Source organism: Corvus moneduloides, chromosome W, assembly GCF_009650955.1.
Source record: "Corvus moneduloides isolate bCorMon1 chromosome W, bCorMon1.pri, whole genome shotgun sequence".
Classification (NCBI taxonomy): Eukaryota; Metazoa; Chordata; class Aves; order Passeriformes; family Corvidae; genus Corvus; species Corvus moneduloides.
The window spans coordinates 8,825,560-8,843,229 of record NC_045510.1 but is presented as its reverse complement, the minus strand read 5'-3'; the positions used below and the strand labels follow the sequence as shown (position 1 = coordinate 8,843,229).

Below are 17,670 nucleotides of genomic sequence, written 5' to 3'. Positions count from 1 at the left end.
TTGCAATCCCCACTATATCCATTTCTGGATAATGGCTTAAATGCAGTTTCTATTGATTCTCTTGTAATGGTTGTAAAAAGTTACAAATTAAATTAAATGCAATCCTGAATCAGTAATCAGTATTTTGGGTTTAATCTTATTAAGAAATGCAAGTACACTAAAATTATTCAAGTAGTTAAAATAATTATACATCATGGAACAACAGTATTCCAAATATCAGTGATCAACAGCCAATATATCTATAAGCAATAACATTTTCCATACCTATTTGCATATCTCAATGTATTTAGAGTATTTTCACATGATGCTATCCCTGGAGAAATTGTAGCGATCTGGAGAAAACAAGCCACGGATTAATAAATCACTTTGTACAGATGAAACAGTAGATGAATTTAAATTATCTCCACTTTGATTTGAGATGTTCTACAAAAACTGTCTACTATGTACAGCTGTCCTAATGCTGGAAATGATACAAAGTTTAAAATTTTTTTGTAACTTTAGTCAGTCTTGTTCGCCTTTGCCCCGGGGAAAGGGAATTGAAGTTTCTTTTCAAAGGACTGTTTCATCACTCAAGGCGTGATGAGTTTAACAACAGACTGGGAGTAGCACAGAAGATACATAAAAGATAACAACCATTAATGACCATTAACGACCACCATCTCCAAACATCACCCCTAGCATGGTCGGAGACACCTGGCCCGGAAAAGACTGATAAGAGAACCAAGGAATGAGGACTAAATTAGCATCAGAGGCGAAGAAATCCATAACCGATAAGAAATCAAATACTAAGAAGTGTGTAACTTGGGACCAATGAACATTGAACCAATTAATTTCTATGGGTTTGGACTTTATAAGTATCTGAAAAATCTAGTAAAGAGTCATGTGTCATGGAATGATTTTCTCTGCACACCCGGGCAATGTGTGAATGAAATTATTTTGTTGCACATGCTGGCCAGAACAACATCCTGGCCAGAACAACATCCTGGCCAGAATAAAGTAATGCCTTGATTCTCTAACACTAAAAATGTCTCACAGTCTTCCTAAATAAATGCAAAACTCTAATTAAAAAAATAAGACTCCTCAAGGAGGGAAATATGCAACTCAGTAGAAAGTAAGTCTAATGTATCCTGCAAAAAATTACCAGATTTTTATCTATATCTATATCTATATCTATATTTGTAGTCTGTTCAAGCAAACTGTATACTTATTTGAGAGACCTATTTTGGCCACAGTCTACAACTGTACTTAATGATATTAAAGATAAGCATGTTTATTTCCCTAAGTTGAGATTTATATTTTTTCTGAACTGAATATTATCTGTAAATAATACTTAATAGCTCACTTATTATCAAACATCTGGAATCTATGTCTTTCCTTTTCCAGTTAAATAAAATACCCTAAAGATCTCACCTTCTTTTCAGCATTCAGCAAAAATAACTGTGATCAGGCAACAGTGGCATCATTATTTGCATTAGCTTCTCTCAGTAGTCCAATTTTCTCATCTGTGCTCCTTTCAGGAGAGCCATAAAGGCTCTACCCAGGACAAACACCTCTATGATTCTACACACTAACTTTTTTTTTTTAGCAGCACAGCATCAGGAGACTGAAACTGATGAATATTAGATAGTCCTGGTGTTGGGGGTTAGGTTTCTTAAGGGAATTTTTTTCCCATTTGTTGTCATGGAAATGACAAATGGACCTCATTAAGAGACAAAAGGTGTAGCCAGGGCCTTGGCATACCGTTGGAATGGTTCTAGGGGAGCGGGGGAAGCAGTGTGGATTTTTGGCATTCTTAGCTGGGTGTGGTGCAGTCTTTGCCCGGCTTGGAGGGTGGACGGCTGTGGGTTTTGGTGCTGGACTTCTGCCCAGGGGACTTGCTGCTACTGCTGAACCTTCCTTGCTGTTTCTCCTTACCGCTGGTAAGCCACTGCTCACAGGAGCGACCGTTGGACTGGGACTTTTAGGCACCCGCCCTTGCTGGGAGAGACCCTCACCATCTGCATGGGTGCCTCAGGGTAAAACCGGGCCCCCACCTCCTTCCTCTCTCCGGAGGGAGAACCTCCCGGCTGCTTACTGGAGCCTCGGCTGCTGCTGCCATCGCCAGGACACTGCACGGGACACGTAAGAGCCAGGGGAAAACCCAAACACTCCCCACCCTCCACCTTCTCTCCCCGGGGCCACCATTACCCCCTAGGGAGGCTCAGACAGCTTCAGAGGGCGGCTGAAGCAAGCTCTGAGCCAACAGCGCCCCTTGGACCCGCAGGGCGTCACTGCAGCCTCTCTGCCTCAACGCGAGCCATCAGCGCCCCCTGCCGGTTGTGATCGTAACTACACCAAAGGGGAAATTGCTTGACGGGCAGAAAAAAGGCTGTTATTGGGATTTTTTTTCTGTTTTGTTGTTGTTGCTGTTGTAATTGTTGTTTTTCTGCCTTGTTCTATATATATATATTCTAGTAAAGAACTGTTATTCTGTTTCCCATATTTTTGCCTGAAAGCCCTGTAATTTCAAAGTTATAATAGTAAGGAGGGAGGGGGTCATATTTTTCCATTCCAGGAAGGTTCCTGCCTTCCTTGGCAGCCACCTGTCTTTTAAACCAAGACACCTGGTCTTTTCATTCATCCTGCTGCTGCTATTACTGTACAAAAGTAATCCTGAGAAGAATGTCTCCTACTGGGAGGAAAGGAAAAATATGAGGTGGGAGTGGGTTAGAAAGTCTAAAGACCCTGCTACCACATAGACATAAGTTTAAACCTCTAATACTGTTATGCATCAGTTGTGTGATAAACAGCTATTATAGCATTGGCTTTCACGGGTAGTGAAATGTAAGAAATATTATGTATTGGAATATGTTAGGAAAAATTATGTGCATGTTAAGAATAACTGCTATGCAGATATTTACTAGTTAACATTATAATTAGGGTTAAAGTTACAAGATGATTATATAGCTTGAGTTATAAGATACCTATATAATTTGAATTATAACTTTTTTATACAATGTAATAGCCAGTAAATGGTTAACTAATTGCTTAATGCTTAAATAAATGGAAAGCCAGGTGGATAATCTCAAAAGTAGACAAGATAAGAGAAGCAGCAGGATGTGCTAATGAGACTGGAATTCAAACCAATTAGACCCAGAAAGACTTAGGAACACCATAACTGCACATGCTCCAAAGACAAAAAGTTGAAAAGTTCAAGATATGAGGAAGACCTGAGCCTTCATCAGAGAAGACCCCCGAAGACCCTCACATCATAATACACATGCTCTAAGAGGCAGACCGGGGGAGGAACTATGTTAATCCCGTCTAAAAAAAAAAAAAGTAAATTAATTCAGAGAAAAACTATGCCTATGCATTGTAGTTTATTAATATGCATGATGTTAAAGCATATAACCGGGAAGTTTGTGTAAGTGTGTGTGCTTCTGGCTTTGAGCCAAGCACCCAGCGCTGTCCTTTGCTTTAAATGACCTTTGTCCCCTGTTGTCCCTTATTAAATTTATAAAACCCCAAAAACAAAAGGAGTGGGCTTAGTTTCTCACACTCTCAAGTACCTCAGCCAATGGGGAAAGAGAGAGGGAAATGTGGCCGGGAAATTAGGATAAAAAGGAGGCTGCGTCCTCCTAACAATTTGAGAGACCCCATGGGAAATGCCCCATGGCCTCTCCCTTTATTCGAATAAAGTTACAGGACTCCTCTGTGTCCTTTTTGGACATAAACCTCTAACATTATGGATTAATTTTCCTGACGAAGGCTAGGTTGGATGGAGCTCTGAGCAACCTGGTCTAGTGAAAGGTGTTCCTGCCCATGGCAGTGGGATTGGAACTTGATGATCTTTAAGGTCCCTTCCAACCCAGGACAATCTATGACCTCTCCCTGTCCTTATCTCAACCCATGAGCCTTTAATTATATTTTCTCTCCCTTGTCCAGCTCAGGAGGGCAGTGATAGAACAGCTTTGGTGGGCTCCTGTCAGCCAGCCAAGGTCAAACCACCACAACAGTATTCCTTAAAATTTCTTCTATGCTTTAATTTACTTCACATAAACACTCTTCTAGAGAACATAGCAGTGATGTCTACAGTCAACTGCAGAAACCTGAAATTAAGCTACTCATTATTAAACTATATTTGAATTAATTTTTAGAAGTTTGAAGCACCCCAGTTAATTACATAGCTCTGCTGCAAACAAGCAGTCAGTGTACCTGCAGGATAAGTACTCTTTTAATTTAATAAAATACTGTTCAACTTTAGCTATTATAAACCATAATGATATGCCTTTTTCTTTACCTGTATATTTCATCAGTAAAATTTTGCCAGTGTATCATATAAAACCTAAACATGAACATACTTTAAAACTAGGCCCTCCTGCCGAAGAACCAAATGCAAATACCACACTGGAAGGCTGAATGCATTTTCTTGGTAAAAAAGGCAAAGGAAGACCCAGAAGCTGCAGATCATTGTCCACTCTTCTCACCACTTGGCCACTGGAGTGCAAATCTCCTCTCCTCTTTCCAGGGAACTGGGGAGGACTGGAGGTAGATCCAGGCTAAGGTATCTCCTACACCTCCCTCAATTCAATATATGTTGTTCAGAAACCTGTCAGAGCTCTAGACAGGCAGATTGTTTCTGCATCCATCTAGTTATCACAGGAACGGGTGCTGCAAATGCAAGAACTCAATTCAAACAACCGTAAAGATGCACTGTAGGTTTCTTTTCTTTCTCTCCTTCCTTTTAACTGTAATTCAGAGTAAGTCATAACCACACAAGTGCTACTCTTCCTACATCAGTATCTTAAGAAAAAACATTGCTGATTAAATTCTGGATAAAAATAACATGCAAACAAACACCAAATCCAGAATGTTACAAATGGTCCTAGTACTGAGAAACTACATGGAATAGTAAGAAGAATGAGTTTGAAAGTAGTGTCTCATCATGAAAGAGTTTTCTTATTCTTAAAGTGACTGCAGTTATGTGAATAAAAAAATAATTCAAACATATTTTCACTCACTTTCAGAGAAGATTTTTTTCCTTAATTTAGAACTATATTGAATATAAAAGGAATGAATGCAAGCTTTATCAGAAATTAAACACCCATAGATCACAGATTATTCTCAATGGCATTTTCATGCATTTAAACAGGAAATATGTTACGTTAGCTCTATGAAAAGAGTAATAATTAAATAAAAAAGCTTCGACAAAATGAAGACAGCTTGTTAGCACTTTAAGGAGTGGTAAAGGTGATGGTGAGAACTTCACAAAACATTCACAAATGTTACTCCTTCTATGTACAGAGAGGAATTCCCAACAGGTTAACTTTCCAAAACTTCTTCAGCAGTGAGGATACATTGCCTAGAGATGCACGGTTTAGCTTTCTGATCTTGAATATGATTTATGAAGTTATGTCCCAGTGGAAAGAAAACCAAAGAAAAAAGATTAATCATAAATGCTATTTTACCACCCATTTCATATTAGAACCATACCTAACATCCAAAGATGATGTTAGGCTGCCCTAACATCATGGTTTTCATGTGGTCTGCAGATTTCTGTGACCTCTAGACTAATTCCAAGGGGCCTGTGGAAAGTAACCAAAACAAATGTATTGGGTCTGGCTGAGCTGGAGTTCATTCTCCCATAGCAGCCCTCCCAGTGCTGTGCTTTGCATTGGGAGCTGGAAAGGTGTTGAGAACACACCAGTGTTTTGGCTACTGCTGAGCAGCTCTGCCACAGCATCAATGCTGTCTCTCAACATTCTGCCCCCTCACCCCCCGAAGGCCAGTAGGCTGGGTGTGGGCAAGATCCTAGGAGGGAACATAGCTAGGCCAGCTGACCCAAAGCATATTCCATACCATATGATGTCTGCTGAGATGTAAAAGCTAAGAAAAAGGAGGAGGAAGGGGGACATTCATTTTTATGACATTTGTCTTCCAGAGCAACTGCTACACATGGTGAAGCCCTGCCTCCCAGGAAGTGGCTGGACATTGTGTGCTGAGGGGAAGTAGAGAATAAAACTCTTTGGATTTCCTTTGCTTCTGCATGCAGCCTTTGCTTTTGCTTTATTTAACTGCCTTTATCTTGGCCCATGACTTCTTTTCCATCTTATTTTTCCCCCCACTGTTCTGCTGAGAAGGGGAATGATAAAGTGGCTTGGTGGGCACCTGGCAGCCAGCCAAGATCTACCCACCATAGCAAACAAGCTGAACAGCCAGTGTCCACTGCAGAGAATTTACATTTCCATAAGGAGAAATACTAAGGATGCACAAATAAAACCACTGGACATCTGTGCTTTTATCTGTTCTTTCCCCCATCTGACAGAAGAATTCTGTTTTTTCAGATTGATGCAAATGCACTTTTATACAGTACACAACTATTAATCTCATCTGTCCCAACCACTTCTCCCCTTAACAGCCTAGAGCATATTCTAATGCCTTTGATACCAATTCTAAACTTGCCTTTGCCATTTAAAGATCATAACTCACCACTATACTTCCAGTGTACACCACCTTTTCTAAAATTTTGATTCAACAAACAATATTATCATATAATTAAGACATTATTAAAAACAAACAATCAAACAAAAACCCCCTCAAGCTAAAGTGCTTCTAGCTATTTGTCTAGCTAAAAAACAAGAACAAGCAATAAGAAAGGTCAATAAAAAGTGAGAAAGTTATCTGAAATGCTTCTGCTGAAAGACTAACTCCAAATATAGTCTTAGTTAATGTATAACCTCAATTAATTGTTAAAACATACAGTTAACTAAACAAACTTACCATACAGGTACGGGAGTTTTCTCCTATGAATGAATCTCTTAGCACCTGAGTAAGTTTACTTGCTCTGAATGGCGTATGAGGTTTATTTCGGCCTAAGGCTCTAATGCACTCCTGAAAGAATAAACAGGTTTATATTTCATAAAATCAGAGTAAAACCTCATATATATACAATCCACATTAAAGAAAAATATATGATACAAATGCAATTCAAAATCAGAAAATATATGCCTTAGTTATGTTGCTGAAGTTATGTAAGATTGAATTCAAGAAGTGTTAGACTTTCATTAAGCTCAGTAGAGAGGTTGGAACTTAAAAAGGACTTAGGAGCCTAAAAACTTTCTGAATCTCATCTAAAACATTTACATATATTGTATTCAATAAGAACAAAAAAATTCATTGTTGATGTTAAATCTCCAGACTAACGACTATTTCTGATTATGATCTGCAAAAGCCTGAATGATCTACAGCCTCTGGCAGCAGAAGCAGCATGGACCATGACTGGCATTAACTCTATCAGTTAAAAGCAGTAGCTTTGATTCCGGCTTCACCACTGACTTTCTTTACAGCTCAGAAGAAAACACTGGTGCCCAAACTTTCTGAAAGCTTCCACAGGTCACAAACCTAGTAAGTATAAGCTCTGTATTGATGTACTCAGTATTGGAAAACACTTGAAAATGTAAGTCACTCCCTGTTTTAAAACATTCTTCATGAAAACAGGGATAACATTTACCTCCCCTTTCAGTCGCAAGAATGGTATGGGACTAAACTAATATCTGTAATTGGTTGAAGAGTTCCAGAGAGAAATACTGTACAGAATTTTAAGAAATTACTATAGAAGTTACAGCAGTAACTAAGTACAATAGCGCAAACCAAGATTGCACTAATCTAGACATCACTTCTGCCCACTCAAAGTTCTAACAGCAGCTAATAAATTACCTCTTATAGAAAGGAAGTTCAAATTTAAATTTGTTTTGCTGTTGTTGTCATACTTGGATTATTCATTCCAGTTTCTGGCTTTGCCTTAATGCTTTGTGTACAGTCATCTCTTCAGATTCAGGGCTTTCCTGGCACAGTTTTAACATGTTTACACACAGAACTTCTTCAAACAACTGTACATCAAAATCTTTTCATATTATAGCTTTGCTTTTAGCAAGACTAACAAATGGAATGGATTTTGTGTTACATTAATAGTTCTACAGTAGTTCAGCTAATCCTCAAGCTGCATCCATATTCTTGTGGCCTACTGAAATTTCCTAGAAACAGTTTCTTCCAAAAGCCAGGCTATAAACTCTGGGACAACAATCCAAGAAAGCACTGACACAGTGAAACAGCATAAAACAACTAAATGGGTTTAGAATACAAATGTCCCTATTTAGACCTGATGCCTTGAGAGGCCTCCTAGAAACAGAGACTAGACAGGAGTAAAGGATTAAAAGAGGTATTTATTTGAAAGGCCTTCAAAGGTACACCCTGGGGACCCTGAAGCTATTCTCAAAATGGACCCCAAGATGGATGACAGGTCACAAGTTCTTCCCCCTTTTATAGGTTTGGTTCATTTGCATAGCAGGGTTAATTCTCCAATTAAAGCTTCAGTTTTCCCCACAGCTTACCCCCCCTTAGCGGCTCTTTGGTTTATACTTTTGGCCTAGGACAGTCTTGCTGTCCTTGGAAAGCAAGCCCGGAGAGGCTTTGTTATGTCTACCTAGCATGAGAGAGTAGAAATTAACAGGCTACAAGAAACTTTCAGAGTTACACACTAAGCAGTACAGAATCTGAAAAATATAGCAGTTAAAACCTAAGGCATCACACTGAATGCCTTTTGAGCATTATAAAACAAATAATAAAAGCATTTGATTATTTAAATAATATTTCTTGGTTTCTTGATGTCTTCTTGAATAATGTATGAAAAACTGCAGTGATTTCAAGGCCTCGCCTTGAATATTGTAAGCAGTTTGGGGCATCACAATATAAGAAAGATAAGAAACTATTAGAGAGTGTCCAAAGGAGGGCAACAAAGATGGTAAAGGGCCTTGAGGGGAAGCCATATGAGGAGTGGCTGAGGACACTTGGTCTGTTTAGCCTGGAAAAGAGGAGAGTGAGGGGGACTTCATTGCAATCTACAACTTCCTAGTGAGGGGAAGAAGGGCAGACATTGATCTCTTCTCTGTGGTGTCCTGTGGAGGGCTGTGAGCCCCTGGCACAAGAGCCCTCTGCACTCCCTTGGAGGAGAGAAGCCTGAGGGCAAAAAGACTCTCCCCAGAGATAAGCAACCTTCCTCTGGGTCATGGTGACAAAGTGAACCACCCCCAGCATGCCTTGTTTCTATATGGTAGTAGCCTGTACCCAGTTGGCTAATTGGTTTCTTACACACCCCCTGCCTTTCCCATAAAAAGCCCCTGTTTCTGCCCCTGACCAGGGAGTCTTTGCCCCTGGCCTTCCCTTCACAGGGGCTGCTGGACAATAAAAGCTACCTCTGTGGAATTGCCAAATGAGGCTCCTGTCTCTCTGTCCCCGAGTTCGCATTGGGTGATTTCACAAAGAGCTGAATCACTAGAGCTGATATCACTTGTAGCAGAGAAGTTGCTACACTTGCTGAAATCACCTGCTGCCCAGGGAGGCCTGCCATCACCCCTGGAAGAGTTGTTCTTTGCAGGACGCTCTCTCTAGGAAGGTCGCAGCATACCGGTGCTGACCAGCATTGGACCCCCTGCGATAGTGTCCAGTGACAGGACCTGAGGGAATGGCCTCAAGTTGTGTCAGGGGAGGGTTAGGTTGGATATGGGAAAAAGGTTCTTCACCCACAGGATGGTTGGGCACTGGAACAGGCTCCACAGAGAAGTGGTCACAGCACCAAGCCTGACAGAGTTCAAGAAGCATTTGTTGTTATGACCCACCCCTGAAGGTGAGGGCAACCCAGGTTCTTTTTACTAGATCCCTTGGGGTGGATTAGTGTGAAACAACATTGAATGATCAGTGTTTGTAAATATATATATGTAGAGTTTATTTTATAACAAATTGGTTGCAATGGAAAGCAGGTATTGATACCTAAAGATTTTTGCTTTTTATGTATTTTTCATATATTCATAGCTCTGTATACTTCTATTACATAGTTAAATAGCTACTAGTATTTTTCCTACCCTTTCTCGTAGATTTTAGAATAATAAGCTAACCTTCTAACACATTCCTGAAATACTGTTTAGTCTTATTTTCAAGAAGAGAAGCCTGACAAGGATATTTTTTTTCCAACCAGAATCTGAGAAGACACAAGAAGAAATGGGGTAAAGAAGCCCCTGGACCAATTCCAATGGAGCAGTACCTGAGGAAAAATTACCTAACTGCTCTTCTAATTGGACAATATTAGTTAGATATGCTAATTTGTTAAACTTATAAAAATTGTAGAAATCTGATGCTGGGTGTGCCCATGACTATCGGGACACCTGGAAACTTCCAAATACAGGTCTGCTTTTTATTTTACTATTTTAACACTGTTGAAAGATTTTCTCTATTGATATTAGGCAACAGTATGTAGCTGTTTTGGTTATCATTATCTCTAGTGATATGGGAGTATAAAAGCATAAAAATATCACTCACTTGAAAAAATGCATAAGGGAAAAGAATGGAAGAAAGAGAAAGAAAGGGTAAGAGTAGTGTCAGGTTACAATGTAAGATGTAACCAAAAGTATGTATTCTATCACCATCTTCATAAGCTGTTAAAAACAGGTGGGGCAGTGTTCTTTATCTCTTCCATGACACATCCCTGATAACTCCCTCCAGGAGATATCTTCTGTTAATGGGCCATCAAGTCTCACTGCATAACTCATAAAATTATATCATCCAATTGTGAGATGCTCTGCCCAGGGGGAGGAACCAAGCATTCCTACCTGTATATAATCTGAGGTTTGGAATACCACGGGCAGCCCTTTCCTACTGGATTCCCAGAGGGCAAGAGCTACATAACCACCACTGGAACTTCAGAGGAAGACCAGACTCTTCTACAGGATCACTGCTTCAGAGGACTGCAACCACCATTCTACCAGACTGTTACCACCACCCTGCCTAACAGGGACTCAGGTTCTATCTTGACTCTGTCAGTTTGAACCAGTGTTTTCTTTTAGTCTTTTTCTTTTTCCTTTTCTTAAATTTTCCCCATTAAATTGTTATTCTGACTTGGTGTCTCCCACTGGTTTGTTTTCAAACTACCACAGTGATGATTAAAGGTCTTGATCTGTTGGCAGTGGGGGGAAAAGCCCACAAAATACAAAGTCCAGTGGGTTAATATATGCTTAGGTTCAGATGGGAATGCCCAAGCACCTCCCCTGGGGGGGGAGTTTTACACTATCTTTTGATCATGTGCAGTCCTCTTGTGGAAGGCCTCAGAAATGAGTCTGGAGGCACTTTGGAGGTCTTTGATGGTTTATGACTCCTTCTAAGACATGACAGCTGCCTCTCACATGTGAATGTGACCTTCCCTGGGGAGGGTGTGTGTGTGTGTAAGGGAGGACAAATTGGCATGATAAAAATCACCATCCTGTCTCCACAGGGTCTGCCTCTTATCAGCCTCAAAGCTCAGTTTGTAGCCTCTGGCAGTGATAAGTTCACCCCTTCCGTCTTATGTGGACCAGAGGTTTGCCATTACACAACCAAAAACTCACTTCTTTCTCCTTGGGGGATGCAAACCTGGCCTCAGCAAACCACCCTGTTGCCTCCACAAATGGACGAGTGGTTTGAGTCATAGTCCAGTCTCTCACAATTGTATCAGATGATTTGCTATAAAGACCACTCAAAATGGAGCAGAGTTTCAGATGTTTTTACTGTAAAATATTGTAATGAGACAAGAGTCCTCAAATCCTCATTTAGGCAAAGTCTCTCAGTATTGGCACAAGTTTCTTTGGGAGAGAAAGACTTAATCAAAAGTGTTCTCAAGCCCTGGCACAGGGTGCCCAGGGCAGTGGTGGAGTCATCATTCCTGGAGGGATTTAAATGACATGTAGATGTGGCACTTGGGGACATGGGTTAGTGGTGGGCTTGGAAGTTCTGGGTTAATGACTGGACTTGGTGATCTTAAAGGTATTTTCCTACCTAAATGATTCCATGATTCTATTCCTACTTTTAAGGATTATTATAGTTTATTCGTTAATTCTTTCTGGATGTAGTGCTGTTGTGTTGTTTTCTTCTTCAGTTAATTAATTAACAGTGGTAAATAAATCTGTCATAAAGGTGTTCTGGTTTCATCTGGGATAGAATTAATTTTGTTCTTAGTAGCTGGCACGGTGCTGTGTTTTGGGTTCAGTATGAGAATAATGCTGATAACACACGGAGTCAAGGGCCTTTCAGTGTCTCATGCTTTGCCAGGGAGGAGCTCCACAAGAAGCTGGGAGGGAGCACAGCTGGGACAGCTGATCTGAACTGGCCAAAGGAATATTCCATACTATACAATGTCATGCCCAGTATATAAACTGGGAAGTTTATATACAGTTTATAAACTGGGAGTTACCTGGAAGGGGGGAGGCCGATCACTGCTTGGGGACAGGTTGAGCATCAGTCAGCAGGTGGTGAGGAATTGTATCGTGCATTACTTGTCATTTTTGGGTTTCATTACCCTCTCTCTCTCCTTTTCATTACTATTATTATTAGTAGTATTTTTTACTTTGTTTCAATTATTAAGCTGTTTTTATCTAAACCCACAAGTTTTACTTTATTTTCCTGATTCTTCTTCCCATCCCACTGGATGGGGAATGGGGAATGAGCAAACGGCTGCATGGTTCTTAGTTGCCAACTAGAGTTAAACTACAACAGTCGCTTTTGGTCCCCAACATGGGGTACAAAGAGTTAAGATAATGACAGATCTGACCAGTGTGTTAAAACAAATTTGTTATGGGCATTCATTGTTTTGGTTTAATTGTCACGGGTCACAATGTTGATTTATTTGCTCTCAGAATTGTCACACTTGTTCTCAGGATTGTGGTATGTAATACCTTACTTCCTGCATGTGTTCTCTGTGGTGATGTTTATCCTCCATGGGGCCTGGGCTAAAATTATCATTTTGTTGTACTTTGCAGTATTGGCTTATGATAGGATAGCATAGCTGGTATGTGTACTCAGCACTGCAGTCACCTCTGTACTTCAGGAGTCATCTATTGGGATCTTTGAATAATTACACTTTTTGTCTTTTCTCCTTGAAGAGCCAACCTATAGAGGAGACTGACTTCCTTCCTTCCGTCCTTCCTTCCGTCCTTCCTTCTGTCCTTCTCATCCAGGATGATTACAGTAGCATTTGAGAATTTTAAAGATTTTTAATATCCTTTGAATACTCTTGAAACCAACTTGGCCCTTTTGCTAAGAACCAGCATGTTGTTGGATGTGGTTCAGGTCTTGTTTAAACAGCTATTTAAGAATATCACCCAGAGATCTGCCCCAAGGCTGGATAGTTATGAGTGGCAGGGTGTGTGGGATAGTATGGGCAAGTGCCTAGGACAGGGGGCACCTCCAGTGTTTTTGAACCTCACCCCCGAGCAAGTGCAGAATATGGAAAAACTAGTAAAAGATTTGGAAAAAGTATGCTGTTGCCTTAGTAATTCCAGAGACACACAAATCACTGCAACGTGCTGGAGCCTGGCCCAGGCCTATCGAGCCCTGTTCAACACTGCTCAGTACCCTCGGGGAAAAGAAAGTCTCTGGAACTGGCAACAAAACAACAGGCCGTACGGCTACTCCAACGCCAGTGACAGGCACTGCAGCTACTCCCTTGTCTCATCTGTGGAAAAATTCTCCCAGAGGTATAAAAAATTGTTCCAGGAGTTCCATCAACAAAAAGAGGTTCTACTCCCCACCTGTATGGACCTGCATCTCAGCTATTAACAGTAAGAGTTCTTTTTCTCAAAAGGGAGGATATAGAAAATATACACCACGGGGTACCCTGTGGTTTTACTTGAAGGACGAAGGAAAGGACATGAGGGAGTGGGATGGAAAACCTACCTTGACCCTAGAGGCACAGGTACATGAGTTGCAGGGAAAAACAATCAGAAATGGGGGTTCTTCCAGGAAAGTTGCTGTTCCGGTCTCCAGTGGACAGTTTCCCAGGCAGAGTGGAAGGGCTGATTTTACTTCTGAGTCTATGGAAAGGAATTCTAATCCATTTCTACAAGTAAGTGGATAATCCTATGACCAGGACTAGAGGGGCCCTGCCTCCAGCCAGGCTGAGGAGAGGGACAACCAGGTTTACTGGGTAGTGTGAATCTGATGGTCTGGCACAGCAGCCCCACAGGAGTACAAGGCTTTAGTAGACACTGGTGCACAGTGTACCCTAATGCCATCAAGCTATGCAGGGGCAGAATCCATCTGTATTTCTGAAGTGACAGGGGGATCCCAACAGCTGACTGTATTGGAGGCTGAGATTAGCCTGACTGGGAATGAGTGGTAAAAACACCCCATTGTGACTGGCCCAGAGGCTCTGTGCATCCTTGGCACAGACTATCTCAGGAGAGTGTATTTCAAGGACCCGAAAAGGGGTAGGCTTTTGATATAGCTGTCTTGAAGATGGAGAAAGTTAAACAGTTGTCTACCTTGCCTGGTCTTTTGGAGGACCCTTCTGCTGTGGGGTTGCTGAAGGTTGAAGAACAGCAGGTGCCAATTGCTACCGCAGTGGTGCACCAACAGCAATATTGCACCAACCAAGACTCCCTGATTCCAATCCATAAGATGATTCATCAACTGGAGAGCCAAGGAGTGATCAGCAGGACCCACTCTCCCTTTAATAGCCCCATAAGGCCAGTGTGAAAGTCTAACAGAGAATGGAGATTAACAGTAGATTATCGTGGACTGAATGAAGTCACACCATCACTGAGTGCTGCCATACTAGACATGCTGGAACTTCAATAGGAACTGGAGTCAAAGGCAGCCCAGCGCTGCCACGATAATGTTAATGTGTTTTTCTCAATCCCTCTGGTGGCAGAGTACAGGCCACAGTTTGTTTTCACTTGGAGGGGCATCCAGTACATCTGGAATCAACTGCTCAGGGGTGGAAACACAGCCCAACCATCTGCCATGGACTGATCCAGACTGTACTGGAACAGGGTGAAGCTCCAGAACTCCTGCAATATATTGATGATATCATTGTGTGGGGAAATATAGCAGAAGAAGTTTCTGAGAGGGAAGAAAATAGTCCAAATCCTTCTGAAGGATGGTTTTACTATAAAACAAAGTAAGGTCAATGGACCTGCACAGGAGATCCAGGTTTTAGGAATAAAATGGCAAGGTGAATGTTCTCAATAGCAATGTCTCCACCAACTAGTAAGAAAGAAACAAGCTTTCTTAGGTGTTGTGGGATTTTGGAGAATGCACATTCAAAATTACAGTCTGATTGTCAGCCCTTGCTATGAAGTGACCCGGAAGAAAAATTATTTCAAATGAGGCCCTGAGCAACAACAGGCTTTTGAACAAATCAATCAGGAGACAGTTCATGCTGTAGCCCTTGGGCCGGTTCAAATAGAGCAAGATGTAAAAAATGTGCTCTATACTGAAGGTGGGGAGAATGGTCCTACCTGGAGCCTCTGGCAGAAAGCACCAGGGGACACTCGAGGTCGACCTCTAGGTTTTTGGAGTTGGGCATACAGAGTGTCGCTGTTATCCCCAGAGAGACGGCAAAATCACAACATATGTCCAGATCAGATGATATGGCCGAAGTGACCTCGTTTAATCACCCATACCTTTTATAGCATGGTTCGCATAAGAGAAATTACATGATTGGCCTATTGACCCACCACCTCTCAAGGTGATAGGTTGAGCAGAAAGACACCCATTTCCAAAAATTAAAGAAGGAAAATAATTTTCACAGTTTTCGTAACAACCTGCAGGTATAGAAATGGTTTACATTCTCTCAAACTGTTGTCTATCCAGTTCGCATGAGAACGAAAGCTTTCACAGAGAAGCTGTGAGAAGCTGGATTTGTCTAACTGCCCTCTCATGAGAAAGAAAAGTTTCACAGGAAAATTCCTCTGCTAGCCCTTGCTAGCATCCACATACAGAGGATCTGAAGTCTGCTATACTTCAACTGAAAAGAACATACTGGCAGCTTATGAAGGGGTTCAAGCTGCTTCTGAGGTGATAAGTACTGAAGCAAAGCTCCTCCTGGCACCCCGGTTACCCATGTTGGGTTGGATGTTCAAAGGCAGGGTCTCCTCTGCACATCATGAAACAGATGCTACATAGAATAAGTGGGTCACACTGATCACATGATGAGCTCTGATAGGAAACCCCAGTCATCCAGGAATCTTGGAAATGATCATGGACTGGCCAGAAGGCAAAGATTTCAGAATGTCACTAGAGGAGGAGGTGACATGCTGAAGAGGCCCCACTGTATAATGAAGTGCCAGAACATGAGAAGTAATATGCCTTGTTTACTGATGGGTCCTGCTGTCTTGTGGGAAAGTATTGGAGATGGAAAGCAGCTGTATGGAGTCCCCTACAACAAGTCACAGAAACTGCTGAAGGAGAAGGTGAATTGAGTCAGTTTGAAGAGGTAAAAGCCATCCAGTTGGCCTTAGACTGATGCCTTAGGTTTTAACTTTTATATTTTTCAAATTCTGTACTTAGTGTACTTCAGTAACTCTGAAGTTTCTTGTAGCCTGTTAACTACTGTTCTCTCATGCTAGTTAGACATAACAAGCCTCTCCAAGCTTGCTCTCCAAGGACAGCCAGATTATCCTAGGCCCAAAAGGTGTAAACCAAGAAGAGGGCAAACTTGGGGTAGTTACATCATTAACTGAAGTTTTAATTAGAGAATTAACCCTGATATACAAATGAACCAAACTTATAAAAGTGTGAAGAACTTGTGACCTGGCGTCCATCTTGGGAGTAGCCTCTAGACTCCCCAGGGTGTACCTTTGAACGCCCTTCAAATAAATACCTAGCTTTATTTCCTTATTCCTGTCTAGTCTCTGTTTTTTAAGTGGCCACTTCAGGCATCAAGACATTGCTGAACGAGAGAAATGGCCAATACTTTATCTTCATACTGATTCATAGATAGTGGCAAATGCCCTGTGGGGGTGGTTGAAGCAATGGAAGCAGAAAAACTGGCAGCACAGAGATAAACCTGCCCAGGTGGAGAACCTGGTTGGGAAGGTACATCATGTGGATGTTCCTGAGCCCAAGACTCAGGCCACTGAATAACATCAGAACAACCACCAGGTGGATCAGGCTGCTAGGATTGAAGTGGCTCAGGTGGATTTGGATTGGCAACATAAGGGTGAATTATTTCTGGCTTGGTGGGTCCATGACACCTTGGGACATCAAGGAAGAGATGCAATATCTAGGTGGGCTCGTAATTGAGGGGTGGACTTAACCATGGACACTATTGCACAGGTTATCCTGGAATGTGAAATGTGCTGCAATCAAGCAGGCCTCTGTGGTATGGGGGACAATGGCTGAAATATAAGTATGGGGAGGCCTGGCAGATTGACTATATCACACTCCCCCAAACCCATGACAGCAAGCGCTGTGGGCTTACTATGGTGGAAACAACCACCAGATGGCTGGAAACATATCCTGTGCCCCATGGCACTGCCTGGAACAGTATCCTGGGCCTTGGAAAGGAAGTCTTATGGTGACATGGTACTCCAGAAAGAATTGAGTTGGACAATGGAAGCCATTTTCGAAACAACCTCATAGACACTTGTGCCAAACAACATGGCACCGAGTGAGGGTATCATATTCCCTATTATGCACCAGCCTCTGGAAAAATAGAACAATGTAATGGACTGTTAGACTACACTGAGAGGAATTTGTGGTGGAACCTTCAAACAATGGGATATACATTTAGCAAAGGCCACCTGGCTAGTCAACACCAGAGGATCTGCCAATCAGGCTGGCCCTGCCCAATCAACACTGTTAAGTACTTTAAAAGGGGATAGAATT

At 41.7% G+C, this 17,670-nt stretch overlaps 1 protein-coding gene across 3 annotated transcripts in view; it reads right to left on the bottom strand.

Annotated features, from left to right (window-relative positions):
* LOC116437378 (kinesin-like protein KIF2A) overlaps positions 1 to 17,670 on the bottom strand; it is a 193,649-nt gene that overhangs the window by 18,244 nt on the left and 157,735 nt on the right. For all 3 annotated transcript variants that reach the window (XM_032095045.1, XM_032095044.1, XM_032095047.1), the window contains exons 15-16: positions 6,760 to 6,870; positions 265 to 332 (exon numbers count right to left, since the gene is read on the bottom strand). In XM_032095045.1, the coding sequence (XP_031950936.1) occupies positions 265 to 332; positions 6,760 to 6,870 (179 nt within the window). The remainder of the gene's footprint in view (positions 1 to 264; positions 333 to 6,759; positions 6,871 to 17,670) is intronic.